Source organism: Berkeleyomyces rouxiae, assembly GCF_048999995.1.
Source record: "Berkeleyomyces rouxiae strain 22BRR77 chromosome Unknown BrBRR77_ptg000004l, whole genome shotgun sequence".
Lineage (NCBI taxonomy): Eukaryota > Fungi > Ascomycota > Sordariomycetes > Microascales > Ceratocystidaceae > Berkeleyomyces > Berkeleyomyces rouxiae.
In genome coordinates this window covers 2,749,787-2,771,137 of record NW_027396494.1, presented here as the reverse complement: position 1 = coordinate 2,771,137, position 21,351 = coordinate 2,749,787, and the positions used below count along the sequence as shown (strand labels likewise).

The window sequence follows — 21,351 nt, the reverse complement described above, 5'->3', positions numbered from 1 at the left end:
AATGAAGGGAAGTGCGCATGCCTTGATTTCTTTGTGCTTGGAGTTTTCCCTTTTTCACCTAGAAGAATGGACATAACAGGCATCATGCCCGCGTCTCTCCTTTTCGTGGGACAATGTTTCTTTCATGCTAAGAAAGGTTGGGCCATCCTAGTCATCCAGGATAGCCATGCTGGTCAGGTAGTCAATTGTGGTTGTTATAATGGAGAGAGTATGTCTAGGGTTGTACTTAGGGTCTATGGGCTGACGATGTCGTCATGGACTTCTCGCATTGCAATGCGGCCACATTCGCACAACTACATATAATCACCTGTTGTACATTTATATATGAAGGTGGCTTGAAACGAAGCCATGACGCAACATGAACGTGACAATATTATGCATGCAGAGTCCTTCAACGGACAGTGTACAAACTGGGATGTAGACAAGTACCACTCGTGTAGACAATTGCTTCAGAATCGTTATGTCTGCCGGTGTTGTGTTTGGCACCGACCGGTACACAGGCCAGCAAGAAACGCAACAGATGTTCAGATGGACAGGACAGGACAGGAAAAGGAGGAGATTCACATGCGAAATTTGTTGCTATTATTGGGCGGTCAAGGAGAAAACACTGGGCCGGGTGCATGGGGTTTCACCTACTGATTAGAAGCGCCAGACTTGCATGTATAGTTGACAAACGTTGGTGAAGTGAAGGAGGGGAGAAGAGAGAGAAAAAGGAAAAAAAAAAAGAGAGAGAGAGATGATGATGATGAGATTATTTATTCACCTGTGTACTCACTCACTATGGGGTGAAAGAATTTATGTTTTCTTTTTTTTTTAAAAAAAAAAAAAAAACCAAGGAAAATTCCGAGTCAACATCCCGAGAAATCAATGTGCTCCAAAAAGGAAAAAGGGAGAAAAGATGATGAAAGTCTTTATTTACCTGTCTACTCGCGAGGGATTCTCGACATACGACAGTAAGGGAGAAAAGAGAAAACAAAAAAAACCGAGGGGGAAAAACAAAAGCTTTTAACCGAGGCCCATGCCAGATTCGAACTGGCGTCTTTGGAAGACCCTGATTGTTGTAATCAAAATCCAACGTCATAACCACTAAACTAATGGGCCCTCGCTTGTTGAAATGCACAACGTTTGTAGTGTATATAAATCATAAAAAGAAAGTAATTTTTGCACACGTATTCTTGTCACTTAACACAAAGTGTTGGCTACTGGTTCTTCGGGGCGTGAAGACGATGTGCTATTCCAGACACACAGAAACTATACGGCATGCCGGGCGGAGGGCACTCAATATCTGACTGGGAGCCAATCCGGCGTGGTTTTGTTTGGTAGACGTTAAATATAGTCCAGTCCAGTCAAGATGTCTTGGTAAAATCCGAATCTTACAGGTTATTTTGACAATATTAACCCTGGAGACGATCACTACTCATAGACTCACGCCAGCCAGCCAGTCAGCCAGCCAGCCGGGGCCATGAATGTAGATGTAAATGTAGACACACGCCAAGTTGGCCCTGGCGTTGAGTAAAATCCCCATGCGTGCCGCCATTTGCGGCTGCTTTTTCTTTAAAAAAAAAGAAAAAAGAAAAAAGAAACTTGCCTTTTTTTTGGGTTTTCCTTTTTGCCAATTCTTCACACCGCCATTTAATGGCTCCCTTGTTGCTGACTCCTACCGGGGAACTTATACCAGCAGCGTCCAATGTATTCCTGATCCAGAGAGAATGTGGGAGGAGGATGGGGATGTGGGGGAAGGAGAAACGAAAAACCAACAGCACGGCGCTGATTCTCTGCTGGTTGGTCAGAAACCGAAACAAGAAGAAAAAAAGAAAGAAAGATAGAAAGAAAGCCAAGAGACGACTGATTCCCCACCGCCCTTGGCTATCTCCCGCCATTATTTTATTTGTCCAAAGAAGACCCCGTGACCATCCTTTTAGGGCTTTTTCTCTTGTGGCTTGGGTGGTTGTGGATGTGGTTAACCAACCCTTTATACTTGTAACATAGCTGTACACATGTGTATCGTATGTATACTCTCGGGCACGGATCGACATCCTCTCACTGGAACTTTACTTTTTTCGCACCCGCTAAGTCCTTCTTTCCCCTCATCTTCCAGGCTCAATACCGCCGTTTCTAGCGTGTGACCTATGAAGCTGTATTATTACGTCATAATAGATTAACCGGGATACAGACCATGCATGTAGGTGGTTGAGGATTGAGTTGCGTGGTGCAAGGTTGTCCCAGGGAGAGAAAAAATGAAGGTTCCTTTATCTCGGGTGTGGATCAGCTATTAGACATGGATATATCCCTTCTCCTAGTGTTCTGGCCCCAAGTCTTGATCTTGCCCTCATTTCCGGAAGAATAATGGGTTTTGTTTTTGTTTTTGTTTTCCTTTTTTCTCTTTTTGTCTCACCCACTGCCTGTTGAGAAACGAAAAGAGAAAAGAATTACAAGGCAAGGGAGAAGAAAGTCAAGAGAGAAGGAATCCATTGTTTTCCAGCGCTAGAATATCAGTCAAATAAGGAAGAAGAAAAAAAGTCCTGGCACATGAGACGAGACAAATACAAGTGTGCACATACATATCATGATATATTGTAGATAGGTAGTCATATTGCATAGTTGCAGGGAAACAAAGCAGAGCGCGCGTATGCAAATAATTAGTAACTAATTGTTGTGAAAGAGTGTGTCTTTGTTGAGCATCAAGCTTGCCGTGTTTTTGATGTCGCCGGACAGCCTTGAAAGTTTTTGTATTCTTTTTATTATTCTTTCCTGAGGTTTTTTTTTTTCTCGTTGTTGGATGATATCATCCCACGGTTCTTCTATTTTTGGGTCGAGAAGCCTGTGAGGTCAAGTAATTACCAACCCAAATGCAAGTCCAAGAAAAGGCGAGGGGGATTGTAAGGGTTAATTGGAGACAAGACTTTGGTGAGACGACTAACCCTGTGTGTGCGAGTGTTATTTGAAAAAAAAAAAAAAAAACCAGTAGGACGACATCTCCTTTGATTAGCTCAAGAGTTAAAACATGGATCAATGGTTGGTTGGTTAGACCGGTCAGGTCATGAGGCAGTCTGTCGTTTGATTCGTTTCGGGGATTCTTTTTCTTGTTGTTTTCTCTTTGTTCTTTTCCAACGTGGGCGGGGAGACATGTCCTTTTATTACTTTTTCCCCTTTAGTCAGTTAACTAACTAAGCCATGACATCATTAACAGTTTCACTAGCCCAACCGTCATACCGCAGGGGCTCTTCAAGGTCATGGATTCATATTACTCGAAGTAACTTGTTCTTTTCTCATTTTATTCTCATGTGGGCCAAGCTTGTGGGAATTTCTGTGTTTTCTTTTTTCTTTTTCGTTTTCTTTTTGCTCCTATACATCGGGAGGATAAATCACACGGCAGTCGTCTTCTCGCCATGCCCGCATCACTAGGAAACGAGAATAACTATAATAACCAACTTTGCCTTTAGCATAGGAGCTCCCGAGCTAGCCTGGTCCTTGAACCTGTGCTTTGACTTCTTTGTGTGTGTATCACTTAGGGAGCTCAGGGAGGAGATAGGGCTGTTCTGTGTTGCAGTGATGCACGTAGTTGGAGGTGCTGGGAAACACCCCTAGTTGACTACAAGTACATATTTCCATCAGAGAACCATGCTCTCTTGGGTGGATGACTCTAGCATGTAGTATGCCACCATCGGACCTGGTAAGACACCAGGTGTTAGTCACTGTGTGCTGTGCCATTCTTTGCGTTCTCCCTAAAGCCCATGCCATTGTTTTTCTCTCTCTTATTTCCACAGGCAACGGTTCTGCGGTTTGGACCAGCCATGGTGAAGGTGGTTTTGTTTGAATTCTTGTCTCCTGTCTAGGCTTAACACCGGTGTTTTATGTTCTCCATCCCCTTTGCGACCCAGTAACAGAACGACAGAACGACAGAACAAGGGACTAGTGTGGAGTAGAGTAGTAGAAAAGACAAAACGGCGGCTGGCGGTCTGCTCCAGTAACTCGTTGAAAAAAAATGTGTTCTGCCTGACCGTCTTTTGATTTTTCTTTTCTCATGGTCTGGTACAGTATGAATGGTGTGGGTGGGTGTTGGTAAGAGTTGGTGCCCATTCCATCTATCAATAGCAGCAATAAAATATGTAGCCTTCTCTTTTCTCCCATCCTTGTTTCTCTTCTGCCCCCTCTTTATCTTGGTTTAGCCTTTTCTTTTTTCTCTCTTCTTAGATATGCAGGATGACGTGTGGACCAAGATTGTTCATGGGGACGCTTTGGCAGAGACGTGGTGCATGGGATGGAATGGCATGGGAAAGGGGAAAAGAGGAGGGAAGGGGGGGGAGAAAAAAGATGACCAACTCTATCATCTCTCACGTTTTCTCAGAGAACACACAGGTTCGCTGGCCTTATTTTGTTCTGGTGCAGCTGGGGCCGGGAGCGGGACGAGAGCAGACCGAGCAGAGCAGAACAGACCAGTTCAGTCTATAGTTAGTTGTAGCTGTAGTTATAGTTGGTTATAGCTATAGTGCAGTCCATGCTTGGCCGTGCTGGCTGGTATTTGGGTGTCTTTTCTCTCTCTCTGTCTCTCCAGGTCGAGGCTCGATCGACCATTGCGTCACTGGTTGGCGATTTTCGTCTCGTCTCGTGTTGCTGGCGGCAGACAGATAGGCGTTGCGCAGCATAGCATTAGCATTGTTCTTTTCTTCCTTGTCAGTTCTGGCCTTTTGCTTCTTTCGAACAAAGACAAAGGCCAGCCAATGGATGGATGGAGGGAGTGACGTGACTAGGCTGTTTTCTGGAGCAAAGAATAGAAGGTGGTTCTAGTTGACGAGCAACTAGTTAGCTAGCTAGCGGCTAGTTAGTTTCTAGTCTGGGGCTAGACGCAAGAGAGAAAAGGCGACGGAGACAGACACGGGGACAGAGACAGAGACAGAGACGGCGCTTCGTCTTGGACAGAGGCTTGACGGGCAGAATAAAGGTGTGGACTGCCATCACAGAGATGGGCAAGAGGAGAGGGGCATGTGCTTCCCCAGGCTGTGGCCTGGAGCCTGTAACTTGGAGCCTGTCGCTATATGTGTGTGTCTGTGCCTGTGTCCGTGTCTGTGTTCTCACCAAGACTTGATACAAAGCTGGTGGTCTGAAGTGAAGTCAAGTCAAGCCAAGTGGGATCCTTGAACCATGTCGTATCTTTTCTCTTCTGGCTCCTGCTCACTCGCACATGATGCAATTAACATTTGCTTGCCGGCGGCTTTTGGCTTTTGGCGCAGTTAGTCAGTTATTCTGCCACTGCCAGGTTCTTCTTTGAATCCGAATTTTTGGATATTGCTCCAGTTTGGCGGGTTCTTCTTTTTTTTTTTTTTTTTTTTTTTTTTTTTCTTCTTTCTTTCTTTCTCCTGGACTCGGTCTTTCCCCTTTCAACAACCACCCGTTTGCTCTCTTGGAGATAATTTTCTCGCACGCAAACCTCTGATCTGATCTCTTTTCCTTCTTTCTCCCTCGCTCCCACTTTGTGCTGTTGTTTCGTTTCCAGCACGAGTCTCTCCGTCTTCCACCAGGAATCTGTCGCTCTTCCGTGTTCCTCCCCTTTGTGCCCTTCCGCTTCTCGGCGCCATCACCGACTCGACTGCCGTCTCCTTCTCCCCCCTCTCAAGCCTCTCAAAGCGCTTGTGCCCTGATTGGCTGGGGGCTACTTGCGGACACCGCCATCACATCCCTTCACCTCACTTCGCCTCCCATCGCACCCACCTGTATTTTGCTGCCAGCCAACCCAACGACACTTAAAGCACGGCTGTAACGAACGAACCATCCCAAGCTCCTCGCTGGCGGCAATCCTTCACGTCTGTCTGCAGCTTTCTCCGTCTCATTACTACATCCATCCAATCCATCCAATCCAATCCACCTAGACCGACACACACACGACCGCCTGCTTCTATCTCTTTTGTCCCCCTTTTTCTTTTTTTTTCTTTTTAATTCTCGTCTTTCTTTTCTCCTGCCTCTTCTCATTGCCTCAATAATGACTCTTCCCGCAACGGGACCCGAGGAAGCTACTGTCAACCGAATCGACACTGGCCTTCCGCTTTCTCCTTCGCCGCTGCCGATCCCCTCCTCGCCGACCTCCGTCTCGTCCGCCTCGTCCGCCCGTCTTCCTTCCTTCGTCACCACTCTAATCTCCCGCTGCCGACGATCTTCGCAACTGCCGCTGTCACCATCACCGCTACCGCCGCAGCCCGCCACCTCCTCGGCCCGCTCTTCACATTGACAACGAGCCCGCGCCTTTGGCATCTTCCAAAAGCTTCCTCTACGAGCCCGCTCCCACCCCCATCTGCGCCGCCGCCCATCGGCTACCGCTGCACCATCCAGCTGTGATCCTGCTCTGCTTGTGTCAGCCTTGGACGCCCCCCCTTCTGCTTCCATGGCTACACCTACCGAGTCTTCTACTGGGCCGTCTTTGGCCCTGGGGCCTGCCGCCAACCCCGTCCCAATCGCAGCCACCGATATGCCTGCCCACCAAAGGAACCAGTCTCTGAGTGCCAGTCTCTCCCAGACATGCGTCCTTCCACTTTCACTGCCAGAGGAATCTTTGCCAAAAGCGCCTGTCCCGTTACAAGAGGACAACCAGCACCAACACCTACAAAATAGCATGCACATGCATGAAATCCCCATCCCCACACTGACAGACCCCAAGATACTGTCCGAAATCCAGCCTTCACCTTCTTCCGGTCCTCCTGAAAGCCCGGCCTCATGTCAAGGCACTGGCCTGCACATCCCGGCCCAGACCGGGGGCTCAACCCAGGCCCAGCAGGCCCAGACCCAGGCCCAGGCCCAGGCCCAGGCCCGGATCGACCTCCAGCCTCAGCATGAGTCTGTATCCTACTCTGCGTCTTTGGCTCCGTCCTCACCTGTAGCTCTACTCACACCCGAACATTGGCTACCACCCCCACATGCATCTCCGTCATCCCCACCTCAGCCTGAACATGTACCACAGCCTGAGCCCTCCACTCAGGCTCAATCCCACCAACCTATGCTGCCTTCATTACCTACGCCCGGCTCCGCTGCTACCGCTTCTACTTACTGGGACGAGTTCGACTACTTCTTGGCCGACCTTCTCGAGCCTGACCCTCGGCCTACCTTTGTTGTCAAGCTCCCTCCTGTCTCTTGCCCAACGAACCACCTGAAACCACAGTTGCACCGTCAGCCAACACAACTACCTGTCGTTACGCTGCCTCTCACTTTGTTTGACCAGACTCAGGCCCAGATGCAGACCACCGGAAGCATTTCTACAGCGTCAATATCCTCGGCTCTTGATGACCAGGACTCTGGCTTTTCTGCTTCTGTCATTCTCCCTTCGTCAGCACCATCTGCACAGTCTCTAGACCTGGAGCCGCCTACCTCTTTTATCACCCATGTTCCACTACCTGTGCCTGCTCTTCCTGTGCCTGAATCAACGTCCGTTTCTGCACTTGTGGCTGGGCTGCCGTCTCTATCTGCACCAATGCTAAGTCATTTCAACCATGCATTTGAGTCTTCACCAGCATTTGCCGCCGTGCTCGACGCCTTAAAACACGACTGTAGTCAGGGAGAATCCAGACTTGATGTTCGCCAAGACAACTTGTGGAAGTGGATTCTATCGTTCGCTCCAGATACTTATTCTTCACATACCGCCTTGGAAGATCAGACCCCAACAGACCAACCAGCCAGAATTTCGCCAGATTTTGCCCAGCCAAGGGTTGCAGTGCACTTCGGAACTCCGTGGACTGCCTACATTGTTAGACGTCAGTGGATTGTTGTCAGCGCCAAGACTGTACCCCAGCTTATTATGCCTACCGTTGAAGTTCCTGCATCTATGGGCATGGCCATGTCTATACCACAGGACAAACCTGTCAACATTCCTCTGCCACATTCGCCACTTATCCACGAACCCATGTTTGACTGTTCTACTGCCCGCTCTGCCTCCACTTCAACTACAAGCGTCGATGAAATCGACGAAAGTACCATCCTACCATTCAATGACTCCAACTCTAGCAACCACACCAAAAAGACCGACTTGCTATCGCAGACAGTGCCATCGTCTCTTATAGAATCTGATCTTGACCGCGATGCCAATGTCCTGGAAAATCCCTACGCCGAGATTGATGCTGTATCAGCTCTTTTCCCAGAAGAGACCATTGATGAATCAGAATCAAAAATAGAAACCACCCAGTCCTCCAAGTCTGACCTGGCTGAAATCCACCATTCCCCCCAAACAATAAATACCTTTAACCGGGATCTTCATTCATCCAGAGCCCTGGACTTGCAGCAGCAGCTTCGGGTGGTGGCCAACAGTCTCCCAATAGCCATTTGCCTGTCAAGCCCCCATGGCACCATCAATTTTGCTAACGACGAGTGGTATCGGATTTCTGGCATGAGCCGAGAAGAGAACCACATTCTATCATGTGTTGCTGACGAACACCGCCTCACTGTTGAGACAGCCCTTGAGGAGCTGGACAGCCAGAACATTGTCAACTTCCAGTTCCGCACCAGACGCCGGGACAACCGCGACAGCAACTCGTGCAACACAGATACCAAGTCTGATTCTTCAGAGCACAACTCCCACAGCGAACGTTACATCACGGCTACTGCTAAAGCTGAGCGTCGCACTAATGGACGTGTCATCCGCGTGTTCACCTGTCTCACTGATATCACCAATGTGACCCTGGAAAAGCTTTCTTCAGATTCCGCCAGGAGGCAGGCCCAAGATGATGAAAATCTAAAACGCATGGCGCAATATGCCTCTGTTGGAATGTATCATATCGACCGCAAAGGCCGCATCTTTAGTGCCAATGACATATTCTTCCAAATGACTGGCCAAGAGCGCGTTGACCTGCACGAAACTGAGGTCATGTTGGGTGATTTGGCATATCTCGACGAGGAAAATAAAACAATCGAAGACCTTTTAACCGAGGTTGCTGCAAATGGATCCTATGAGACCCAGGAAATGCGTCTCAAAACTACATGTATGGCCGAAGACGGTTACGGAGGCCGCCGGCCTGCTCCAAGCTGGGTGCTAGTCAGTGTTCTTCCTCTCCGAGATATGAACGGGGTTGTGTCATCATTCACCGGATGCATTAGCGACATCTCTGACCAAAAATGGCAGACGGAGAGAGAGCGTCAGCACAAAGAGGAGGCTATCGAGTCGAAGCGCCAGCAAGAGACCTTGATTGACATGACATCGCATGAGATGCGAAATCCTCTCGGATCGATTATCCAATGCGCCGATGATATCGTCAATAGCCTGAACACAATTCTTGAAGAGTTTGACGTGAGCTCTTTTGGGATGACGGCGACTTTGAGTGATAGCCCTGAATTGCCCCTAGACTCATCTACAACCTCTGCCCCATCGCCCATTACACAGTCTGCTGTTGCCATTCTCCCTCGCCCGATACCGTCGCCAGCCCAAGCGCGCAGACTACAGATGATTGAGGACTGCATGGAGGATGCTGAGACTATTGTCGAGTGTGCTCAGCATCAAAAGAGAATTGTGGATGACATTCTGACGCTGTCCAAGTTGGACGCTAAGCTTCTCATGGTTACAGCAGTGACCGCTGACCCTGTTGATATGGTGAACAAGGCGGTCAAAATGTTTGATGCCGAGGCTCGCCGTGTTGATGTCAACATGAGCTTTACTGTGGACAAGTCATTTTCATCTCGAGGCTTGAGTTTTCTGGACTTTGATCCATCTCGTGTCACTCAGGTTCTCATTAATCTCCTCTCCAACGCACTCAAGTTCACCCAAGGTCGATCCAAACGAAACATTACTGTTTGTCTGAAAGCCTCAGACCACCGTCCAGAGCCGCCCTTCTCGGCCGTCAACTTCAACCACCGATTGTCTCGAGCTCCTACCAATAAGATGAATACGGCCCTTGCCCCTCACGCGGAAAAGTCTGCTGCTGGAGCTGCATCTATGCCTGAGGCGAAAACAGTAGACAACAATAGCAATAAGATGTATCTGCTTTTTGAGGTTGAGGATACGGGTAAAGGTCTGACCGAGGAAGAAGCACGTAGCTTATTCAATCGCTTTTATCAAGGCAACTCGCATACCCATGTCAAATATGGCGGATCTGGTCTCGGCTTGTTCATCTCGCGTCGCCTCACAGAGCTACAACACGGCGCCATTGGTGTCAAGAGCAAGGCTGGTGAGGGCTCCACATTTGCCTTTTACATCGAGACAACGCTACCCCCCGCCCCTGTGGTTGACGAAGCCAAGTCCGCGGCGGCCAAGTCTTCAAAGTCTCTGACGGCACAGCGGCGAGAGCGCAAACTCCGCAAGTCGGCTGCACCCGTCGAAACAACAGCCAAAGACATGCATAAGCGTAAGGTCTCGATGCTCTCTAAGATATACTCTCGCACCTTTCCTCACAAGTCAAGCCCGACCGTGGCTGCTGTCGAGTCTATCATTAGCAGCACTAGCAACGTCTTGGTCGTTGAGGACAACTCAATCAACGCCCGTGTGACCAAGAAAGCCCTTAACGATAATGGCTTCAACGTTGAAGTTGTTACCAATGGGGCCGAAGCTATTGATAAGCTCAAGTCACAATCGCTCATTGTCAAGGCTGTTTCCAGCCAACTCAGTTCAGTCTCCACAGGCGAGCCATCACACTCTCTTCCATCTCGTGCCCCCGTTCCTACGAGCTTTCGGTCCCGCCGCTCGTCCTCTACTGCCATCGCCGCTGCACCTGGTACCCGAAGCCTCGGCACGCGCCGCACAGCATCCTCCATGTCTCTTAACGGGCTTTCCTCTGCCTCATCGCCATCGCCATCCGCCACGCCCAGCCCAACCACGGCAACAGCCACAGTCCCGCTCCCCGACCCGTCAACGGCCATCGGCATGGTGCTCATGGACATTGAGATGCCCATCAAAAACGGGCTCGACTGCACGCGGGAAATCCGCGAGATGGAGCGCGACGGGCGCATCGTGTGCGCCTCGGGCGGCCGCATCCCCATCATCGCCATTAGCGGCCATGCGCGCGACGAGCAGGTGCAGAGGGCGCGTGAAGCCGGCTGTGACGGCGTCATGGTCAAGCCGTTCCGCATTCCAGACCTGCTCGAGAAGATGAAGACCGTCTTCTCCGCAGTTACTGAGCCGGCTATCAGGGACACTGAAGCGCGGCTGCAGACGCAGATTAGCTCGGTCGCAGAAGCCAACAGGGACATGGAAATGAGCGAAGAAGCCTTGTTGGAGTGAAGGGCCAGCTCTATATCCTTTATTCTTCTCCCTCCCATGGGGGTTCTCTTCCCCATTTTTGTCTTTGATCTTGCCGCGACATTACCGACAAGAGGACACCCCAGCTTGCTCATTTTCTTCATCCATTCGTCTTTTAAACTGCCATTTCTTTTTTTCACTTGTTTTTTCTTCGTTGATACCACGGCCTTTATCTCTTTTTTTATAGCGTTTTTTTCTTTTCTTTTTCTCCTTCTTGTCATCTTTTCCTCTATCTACACACAACCATCACTTTCCCTCCAAGTTTGTCTTTTCTTTCTTTCTTTCTGCCCAACTACATGGGTCTCATCATTCTTGTTCTTTACAGCCAGCCATTCTCGCGCTACATACTATAGACACAACAGACGTGTGTCTACTCTGATTTTCTTATCAATTCTTTTTTTTGCGTCATCATTTTTTTTCCTTTTCTTTTGTTTTTTTTTCCCTGTTGTTGCGAAGCCTGCCAATACTAGCCATTTTGAATCTTGTTTTCTTTCTTTCTTATACACTACGTTTGCTTGTTTTGCTTTTTTTTTTGTTTGTTTTCTCAAAGGGAGGAGAAGCGTACTTATTTTGGCTTTGTGACGCCGACTTTTTTTGGGTCATTTGACATTTATGTCCGGTTTTTCTTTTTTTTTTTTTTTTTTTCATCCCATTCAACCTACCAAACACCATATAGACTCTTTTTTTTCCCCCCTGAGATTTAGCCTTGTTCTTATTTCTGCCTTGACAGAATCCAAATATACTCTAGCAAAAGAAAAAAACCCAACCTTTTTCTTGCATTGTTTCGTCTATCAATTGGTTACTGCCTCCTTTTCTTCTTGTGTAGTTGTCATGCTTTACGACCTTTGGTCTCTTTTTTATGAAATCATCGAGATTTCTGCGGCTAGTCCCTTTTGGTATAAGTCTACTGGGCCAAACTACTGCTCAAATGGGATAACTAAGAATTGAGTCGTAACTAGTCATTCCACGATGGGAAAAAGAAATGACAGCTTATTTCAAACAAAAGGCATTGTTGAAAATAGCCCTGGAAAGAACAAATGGAAATGTATGTACAGCGCGAGGGGGGTTGCTTTTGCGTGCTCAGACATGCCGGGAGCGTTTCGTGATGTTTTTACTACTCGAACTCAACATATTACCTTGTCACTAAGCAATAAATAACCCCCCCCACCATCAGACCTCATTTTCATCACGCTTCCCGCGGCCGCCACAAGATGGAAAAGAAAAAATAAAAAAAAAGATAAAAAAACACCAGACACCAAAGCAAACCCCTTCAACCGTTAGCTCATACCGGCTTGCTCATTTACTCCAGGCTCCCCTTCTCTGTATTTCTATAGTCTGAACCGCCGCGACCGGTAGGAGTGGATGCTTCCCATGTCGCTCATTTCCGTGGCTGTCTCTGTGCTGTTTCGGATGTCTTTGTGCTGATGCTCTGCCAGGACCGACATGGCGACGGGGTTTCGCTCCCACACAAACATGGATATGAGAACCATGGCGACGGTGACGTAGGCCATTATTCGTATCTCTTTTGCAAATGTCTCAGCGTAGGCTTCCTTGGATACTCTGGGAATATCCGGCGACGACTCCAGCTCCAGACTTGAAAGAGCATGGTTTGTACTTGTGTTGTAGGATACTATTGTGAGCATGATAAGCCCAAAGCATCCGCCGAGTACACGTGCTTGAGCTACGGCGCCCTGGGCAGAGGCTAGATCTTCATTGCGGATTTGTAATGCTGCGATAATGGTAGATGCGCCAAAGCACATGCCAACACCGAGTCCGATGATTGCCTGGAATACATATTGCGGCTTGACGTCTGCATCGGCCGTAGAAAATGTTGTCATGAGACCCAGACCGAGCAGCTGTAAACAAGAAGATGCAATGAGTGTGATTGACGTATTGTTACGCTTGCTGGAAAGCGCTCCTGCTAGAAAAGACCCAACCGCACACGACCCTAGCAAGGGTATCAAGTGTAGACCAGCAAGAAGAGGATTATCTCCATTGATGACCTGAAAGCGTTCAGGAATCGCCACAGTAAGGGCAAAGTATGGGAAGCCAGACAGCATGGTAACGCTAGAGGAAGTTAGTACGTGGTACTCGAATGCAAAAAAAAAAAGAAAGGACATAATACCTACCTGACGCATGAAATAAATACTCTGTGAAAGAACAACCGCACGGGAAAGACTGGCGCAATGTGTGAAAAATAGCCTCGTCCAAGCACAACCTGCCACGCCACAAATATCACAGCACACATAAAGGCAAAAGTGAAAGCGGCAACAATACCGGGAGAGTCCCATGGGGAGATTCCCGAGCCAGCTTGTTGCAGTGCGAGAATAAGTAGACAAAAAGAGCATAGAAGAGTGCCACTGCCCACAAAGTCGATGCTAGTGAACGAGGTCCAGGTATATCTACTCAGTGGAGAGTCTATCTCCCGAATGGATACAGGCCAGGAAAGCGTAAGTAGCAGAGTTACAGCCATGCCTGCCGGAATGCTACATGGTGAAGGCGAAACTGTTAGTTAACTTGACTGATAATCAACTGGCAAGGTGTCAGCAACTCACTTCATGTTGAAAATCCAACGCCAGCCGACGTAGTACGAGATAAGGCCGCCTAGAATCGGGCCCAGTACTAGGGCAATAGCGAGAGTGATGCCAACCATGGCTCCCACAAGACTGGGCGTACGAATAGGACCCATTTCCACAACCGCTATTTGGGCTAGACTATACAAGCCTGACCCGCCAATTCCCTGGAAGGCACGGCAGATGATTCTGGGCGGATATTAGTTGACATTCCGCAGGGTTTGGAAAAGTGGGAGGGTTGGGCTCACAGTTGTTTCATACTAGAGCTGGCACCGCAGCCCATTGAGAAACAGTTAAATATGACCCATGAGATGAGCAAAATGTCGCGTCGGCCGTAAATATCACTCAATCTAGAGATACAAACGGCGAAGCCTGGTGATAGACACTCAAATTAGCATGTTGACGGTCCAAGATAAAGTGCGATAGTGAAATTGCCCACCCATGTATGTGAGAAGATAGGCTAGGATGATCCACGGGGTGCTGATTGAATCGTTGAACTCGCGCGATATTGTGACTAGCGAGGTTGAAACAATTCCCGCATCGAGACTGGAAAAGAAGAGGCCTAATAGACTCCTGTAGCGCCAAAGAATGATCAGTATGAGCCCACCCTACTGTCCATGTTCTCACCAAATCTCAACTCACCCCACCATGATGACGGTTTGCCGTGCGCGGGTCAACTGAGGACCTTGTATCGGCACAATATCAACAGTTGTCGCTCTACTCCGTCGGTCCCGCGGCATCGGACCGAGACCGGGGCCGGGGCCGGGACCAGGGCCAGGGACTGGGCCAAGGCTCTGGCCACTGAGAGGTGATGATCCTGGAGGCGACGGGGTTGCCAGAGCCGGCGGCTCGGTGAGAATGGCAAAGTCGCTAAAGGAAAGATTCGGATACGGCAGCGAAAAACGAGCTGATGGTGCAGGCATTGTGGGTGGCGGCTTGGCCTTTGGGGGCCAGTTTGTTAGATGTGGGATGGGAAAAATAGAAGAGAACGTAGTGGAAGAAGAAGAAAACTCAAAGGCGGGGAAATAGAGAAGAAATATTTTCAGTTCGGAGGAGGTTCTGAGCGAGGCAAGAGCGGCCGGCAAGATCACAGTCGAAGCAATAGCTCCTTTTAGCATCAACTATCAAGGCAAGAAGGAGTTCGGCTCTATCAACAAGGCAGTTGCCTCTTTGGGAATGAGTATGCTTAGACAACAGGGTTCTTTCCGCAGAAAAAAAGGAAACGGCAAGTTTATGATGTAATCGGACTTGGGGCTCGTGACTGCTTTGTTAAAATATGGCCATAGGCCTTAGGCGGAGTTTGGCGATTGTGAAGCTGGCTGTAAAATTTAGCCCGCGAGACTTGGACGATGGTGTGTGCCTTTTGAGGCAAAGACGGGCTTTCTGGACACCAGACGTAGAACAAGGGAGGGCCGCTTCCCACGGGTGCTTGTAGTGATAGACTGAGAGATTGGGATGACGACGGCATGTGTCGTGTATCTAACAGCACTGGGCTTTAGCCAACGTTGGTCAAGGGCTTTATGATAGGCAAAGAGAGGCTGGTGGCAAAATATACAAGGTGAAAGCGACGGATCAGAACAAGTGTGAGAGGGCAGAAGAAGGATAGGAAGAAGAGAAGACAAAAGATGGCCGGTTGGCGACACAAGTGACACTGATATATTTAGAGAGCAACCAAAGACTGGATATCATCCAAAGTATAAGTTTGCTTCCCTCTGCTGTTGTCAAGCAGGCACTAAAGCACGTCAGGAGAGGAACAGAAATAAATAAGGCCAGCGAAAGAGCAAGCACCTGATATCTCAGCTGCCCTGCCTTATAATCTTCTGTGCTGAGATTACTAGCTCAATGGAGGGGTGCCTGAGTCTGACTCTGGAGATCGAGACAGACGACAAGAGTAGGAAAAAGGAAAAATAGCAACTTCTCAAACTGGGCATGCAAAGCAGGCATAAGAAACATGGACTCACCTATTTGATTGTCTGCCTTTTGCTGCTGGCTTGCGCGTGCTTCTCGCTTGGGGACTTGGATGTATCCCCTGTGGGTCTTACTGGTGGCACATCAGTCTATCTACTCCGCAGGTGGGATGTTCTCACTGGCTAGTGTGTTGGAACTTTGGGTGGGACGCTAGCAATGCTGTATACTGTAGTATTGTGTTGCCATCACCTGCTGTGTGCCTTTTTGTCTATTACAGCCCTAGGTTCTGTGCTGTCCTCAAAGGCTTGATATCAGAAGACGGACAAAATGGTCTTGTTTGATCGGGTCTTAGGGGTTTCTTTCTTCCGTCTGCACTATCAAGGCAGATGGGATGGAGAGTCGGGGCGTGCACAAGACACTGCTGGGGAACCTTCGTATTCTTGTGCGTGCGTTTTCTGTGGAGCGTTGCTGTCCCATGTAACAAGTGATGAGGTCGAAGAGTCTTGCGGGGAAATGTCAACTGACTATTAAGGATAGAGGAAAGAAAACGGAGGCAAGATATTGAGGCAGCAGAATCTTGGGTAATATCGCGATCGACGGAAGAAAAGAAGAGAGCATACTTTTGATCACGGGGTGACCTTGCAATCAAAACATAGCTACCGCTTTTAATCCAGATTCGGGTGATTCTTGTGCGAGGCCAAGAGTTCATCTGCTATATTGGGTAACGGCCTGTCTAGCAGATTGAACGGCACCTATACAAAGAAACAGTTGCGCTATACAAAACGCGAAGTGTCTTGTTTAGCCCTGAACCCCAGCACGACGACTCTAAGACAGGCTGAGCAATATTGGCGTTATTTGTTTGTGTGTTGTCTTTCAGTGACTCTTTCTTTTTGGCTTGTTTTCCTGGGCTGGTTGGTGCCTTTTAGGATAAACCCCCAGCACTAGATATGCTTTGACTGAATATAGGCGTGGTTGGGTTGCCTCGAGACTCAATAGTAACAGGTCAAAGATGAGTGAGCTACCAGAAACAAGAGAGAAGCAGGCCCAAGCGACGGTTGTTAGAGTTGCCGAACGGAACATCCAGTGGCCGTCCTTCTTGCGCTTTTTCATGAGTTCTCGGTCCCTAGTCACTCCTATGAAGGCTGTTCGATATAGCACAGAAATACTGGCAAAGAGGTGATGAAGTTTGTAGATGGCGACGAAAACCACATGTCAGACCTTCAGACGTGCAAGTTGACATGGGCCCTTCCCTGCTACTACTCTCATCGAGATCTTGGACAACCATAAACGACCCAAACCACTGCTCATCTATTGCACCTTGCCTGTTGGCGTTTTTTGACAGGTGCTTTGGCAGACTGAGGAGCGAGCAGACAGAAAAAGCCCTTGTAAGCGTGGTGGATTTCGGCTGGGTACCAGACTAGATGTCTGCATGGCGTATTTTGAAGGTTGTACGAAGCCTGCGAGTGCATGATTCTACCAGGAAATCTATTTTTAGGTGAATTTTATGGCGCTATTAATGCCATTGAGACGTATTATACCTCGCTTCATTTAGCCTTGTCTCGCTGCCATTATTCTCAGATACCGAAAGCGAAAGATGGCACAAGACATGGTCGTGGCAGTTTAGTGCTTTGCGTGAAGTCTTTCAGGGGGCTTATTTTGACCGCTCGAGGTGGGAGGCCGTTTGGACTAGTCTTTATAATTTCAACTTTTGATGCTCGTTTCATTCAGAAAGGCTGCGCAATGCCTTTCAAAAAATAAACTACACTACGGGGTCCTCTTCCATCTGAGTCGTTTTCTGCAACCGAGCGAAGCAGGTCTGCTTATCTTCCTCTAGATATGCCGCAGGAAACCCCGAAGACGGCTAATAGTTTTTTTTTGCTTTTTTTGCTTCTATATGCTCCAGTGGGCGCAACTTCAGCCCACAAAATGTACAGAGCCCGGGCTAGATGGTATTGTAGGAAACTGGTTACTTGATGGGAGCCCATGAACTGGGAATGGACGCGAGATAATAAAAGTGGGACCATGTCACACAAACAAATTGTTGAGATGAAGAGGCACAAGATTGATGAAGAATTGCTGTGCTGGTCGGTCATTGTCTCGCTTCTTGGCTCCCTCACTTTTCAAACTCATTATGTAAGTATTTTCCTGCCTTTTTTCTTGCGTTTTGACTACAACACACTTTTGAGTGCCTTGTCGATTCTTTCTTGATTGGGCGATGACATGTCTTGTGTAGCACCAGGCCAACAACACCGCCAACAAGATATTGAGTTGGAGCTGCAGAGTTTTAAAGTCGCAAGAAAAGTCAGGCATTCGGAATTCTATTTCCACCTATCTTTCGACCCCCTAAGTCCCTTGCTGGTCCCAGTACATCAGTGTGATTTTGCGATCATTTCTTGGCTAACGGGTATAGGCACATCCAAGTACCAATGCAAAGGCCGTTGGAGTTCTACCAACAAGTGCTGTTAAACCTAGACAGATCATCTAAACTATGAGTATTAAAGATGCGTCTCAAGTAAGAATTGATGGGAAATGTCGCATATTGAAATATTATGACTGTGGAATAGGATTATTCGACTTGAAACTGTATAGGGTTAATAACCCTTTTTTGTCTCTAGGCTTATAAGACAAAACAAAGGTTTTGGAGAAAGACAAAATCACAATGAGCTGACCGGCAATTAAAGGACGAGCTCAGACGAGTCTTGAAACCGCTCTACAAGCCGCTCCAATCATTGAGCATGTGACTTATGCATGGGCAACGCCTGGTGTAGCTATAACAATACTGACCACGCTGGTGGAGAGTTGTTCTTTGTGTGATGGAAAAGGGAAACACGGAGAAAAAGATGGCCATGGCGTGTCGATATGATAATATTGAGTGTCGATGACAATGGCAGTAGGTGGGCATATATCCTTGCAGTACAACACATGCACTGACTGGATATATGTGGTTTGATGCCGCCTGCCCTTTAGATGTATCTTTGCAGTACAAAAATATGTGCCTTATTTTTACTGGCATAGTCAAGAGAAACCGTGGCCAAATGATGATGAACCGTAGTGAGAAAAAAAGAGTTTGTACGCGCGTATGCAGGTGTTGGCACATGCACCAACGCGTAGTTTGGCTTACGTGCGTTGAGCGTACATATATACACGCATAGCAAACAGCAGCCTCCTGGCAAACACTACCGACATATAGAGACACAACAACACAGGGTCCGATGGTAATTTGATGATGCATCACTAACCGTGGAGGTTGAATTACTACGGCCGTTGCAGGGCCTTTTTCTTCTAGAAGCATTAATACTCAAGCCCTGGCAGCCCTTTGGCGCCGGGCATGGCAGAAATGCAGCCACCCTGCCGGCCGATGGCACTGAAGAAGGGCGGGACGGACGGAGAAAAGACAGAGCCGGCAATGTAATGTAAATCCGTTCATCTTTGGCTAGCCGGCGGCCACTAGTAAGGGTATCCATGACAGCAGGGTTGTAGATGTAAGTCAGCCCCTGTAAAGCGCTCGCACACAGCGGGCCGACCTAACTTCAGTACAAGATCAATTTGTAAAAAACAATGACAGAGCTCGAAATCAACTTGAACGCTAATGAAAACACTGCTAATAAAGCTTGACCGCATGGCAATCTTTATTCTCATGTTCTGCTCTCGGAACCGGACCTGGTTGTTGGTGTAGGGTATCTGGCATTTCTTTTTCTTTTCTGTCAATACCGCCGCAAGCCCAGCTCCGCAAAGATAATGAGATAAAATTCTTATCTAGCAACAATTATAATGGCTAGTTGTTAATGTGGTAAGATGTATGAATTGAGGCTCAGACCCAGAACCCTGGGAGAGATTGAACAGACTTTTTTTCTTTAAAAAAATAAACTCTGACTTTGTATCTCTGTTCCGTAACGAGATCACGATCCTCTTCCTCGCCTTTCTTTAAATTTCACTTGAGTGGAAGCGAGCAACGCGAACCATACAATGTCTTACCTCATTCTCTTGATCTTACTATTTACAGACAGCGTTTTCGTCTCGTCTTGCCATTTTCCTGGGCTGTTCGTGCCGTTCATTGTGCTCCTTGGTTTGTGTCTATGTTGCGCGGCAGCGAAAGAAATGGGTTATTATGTGTGCTTGTCTTTTGAGTGTCGTAGGGCCTCAATTGGCGGTGTGGACTGCGAACTTGCTACCCGTATGCCTCCCCCTGAGCCCCGTAACTATCTACTCAGCTACAGATAGCAGTACTATGGGCGTCCCCTTTCCGCCATTCTGCATGCGTGGGAGGAATAAACTTTCCGACAAGTTACGATGAGCGAGATCTAAAGACATAACCCACATTGCATCGGCCATAAAATAGATGGGTTAGTGGATAGATAGATATGTTGGAATCGACTTAAACACAGCAGCGCCAAAGGTAGCAGTGCACACAATGGAAGGTGAGAAGCAAGCGGGCAAGAGAAAAATAAAGAATGATATTGGGCAGTTAGTCAAAGAAAACATGAGGACTCCGGCACATGTATCATTGATTATTGTCAATATTATATCATGCCAGTCGTACATATTGGCAGGTCAGCATGAAAGCCGCGCCATGACTCACCATATTTTGGGAAGTTGCATGAGGCCTAGTATAAATCTTGGATAGTAGTTGAGTCTAATTGAAGATTCCGTGGCTCAGGGTTCCTTGTGTTTGGTGCCAGTTTGGACCAATTAGGCAAGTGAGCAGGGCTTGGTGAGCAGAGCACAAGATGGCGTTAAATCAGTAGGGTTGCATGGAGCAGATATCTTGTCCATCAAACTGAGCATCATATCGGGAATAGTTGATCTGCGTAAACGTTAGAAAAAGGAAGCTCGGGAGTTTGGACAAGGTGGTCTCCGTTACTGTCTGTAGCAGATGTCTACCAAAGTGAGACCCGGGACAGGACAGAGACAGCAGAACAGCCAAGCACGCTCAGGGTAGTGAAGAGACGGCAGCCCAGGGATGTCTACGGATACTCAAGGCAACTAAGAGACAGTATGTCTCCGGCTCTGGCTTCTCCTTGCTGTCAGATGTCTACTGAGCCGGCCATTATGTCCCATTTCCGTCCTGTTTGGGCGGCACACTGGACGAATTTCCCTCCAGAGTCTCTTATTTTCCACACAGCGGCTCGGAGATGCACTCCCCCGTGCCATCACTAGCAACTGAAGAAGCAAGTCAAGGCTATGGAAACTCAAAGTGAAGCAGAATCATGCCTTGCGTCTTCTTCCGAGTCGACCAGACCACCCTGCCAAGGAGAGACAGAGGAAGAACAGGAGAGATATTAAGCATTCAGCTCCGAATGAGAACCCAGCAAACCCAACAAAGGGGATTTTGGCAACGAAGAGGGAGTATGTGATCTGGTGGATACGAGATCTGAACACGGGGCGTTGGTGTGGAAGTGGCAGGGCCGATAATTGCAGTAAATATCCATTGCTGCTTTTAGGCATACTCCGGGCCGTTGATTTGTGTGATACTCTTGGCCTCCTGGTAGAGTTGATGAGCCGCCCCTTGCGGCCCAACATATAGCACGCCACGTGTAGCTTTGGGCTTCTGTCCTGAACCCCAATCAAGCTCTCACTGCCTGGGCCTCTTTGCTTGCCGCGGGTCGACTGATGACTGCGTTCCGCCCACCTCCGTCAAACCTGCCCTGCTACACGTCCTTGCGCGCT

General features: G+C 48.3%; 3 protein-coding genes across 3 annotated transcripts; 2 read left to right on the top strand and 1 right to left on the bottom strand.

Annotated features, from left to right (window-relative positions):
• Positions 1 to 5,977: 5,977 nt before the first annotated feature.
• BROUX77_005018 (uncharacterized protein) lies at positions 5,978 to 6,223 on the top strand (the record flags this gene model as incomplete). The annotated part of the gene is made up of 1 exon (XM_073749846.1): positions 5,978 to 6,223. One exon carries the CDS (start codon positions 5,978 to 5,980, stop codon positions 6,221 to 6,223), a length of 246 nt encoding a protein of 81 aa, XP_073605475.1.
• Positions 6,224 to 6,376: 153 nt separating this feature from the next.
• Positions 6,377 to 11,185, top strand: BROUX77_005017 (uncharacterized protein; the record flags this gene model as incomplete). The annotated part of the gene is made up of 1 exon (XM_073749844.1): positions 6,377 to 11,185. One exon carries the CDS (start codon positions 6,377 to 6,379, stop codon positions 11,183 to 11,185), a length of 4,809 nt encoding a protein of 1,602 aa, XP_073605474.1.
• A 1,346-nt stretch (positions 11,186 to 12,531) lies between these two features.
• BROUX77_005016 (uncharacterized protein) lies at positions 12,532 to 14,699 on the bottom strand (the record flags this gene model as incomplete). Its single annotated transcript, XM_073749843.1, has 6 exons — positions 12,532 to 13,270; positions 13,333 to 13,689; positions 13,759 to 13,965; positions 14,025 to 14,148; positions 14,216 to 14,349; positions 14,419 to 14,699. The coding sequence occupies 6 exons, from the start codon at positions 14,697 to 14,699 to the stop codon at positions 12,532 to 12,534; spliced, it is 1,842 nt and encodes a 613-aa protein (XP_073605473.1).
• Positions 14,700 to 21,351: the final 6,652 nt, after the last annotated feature.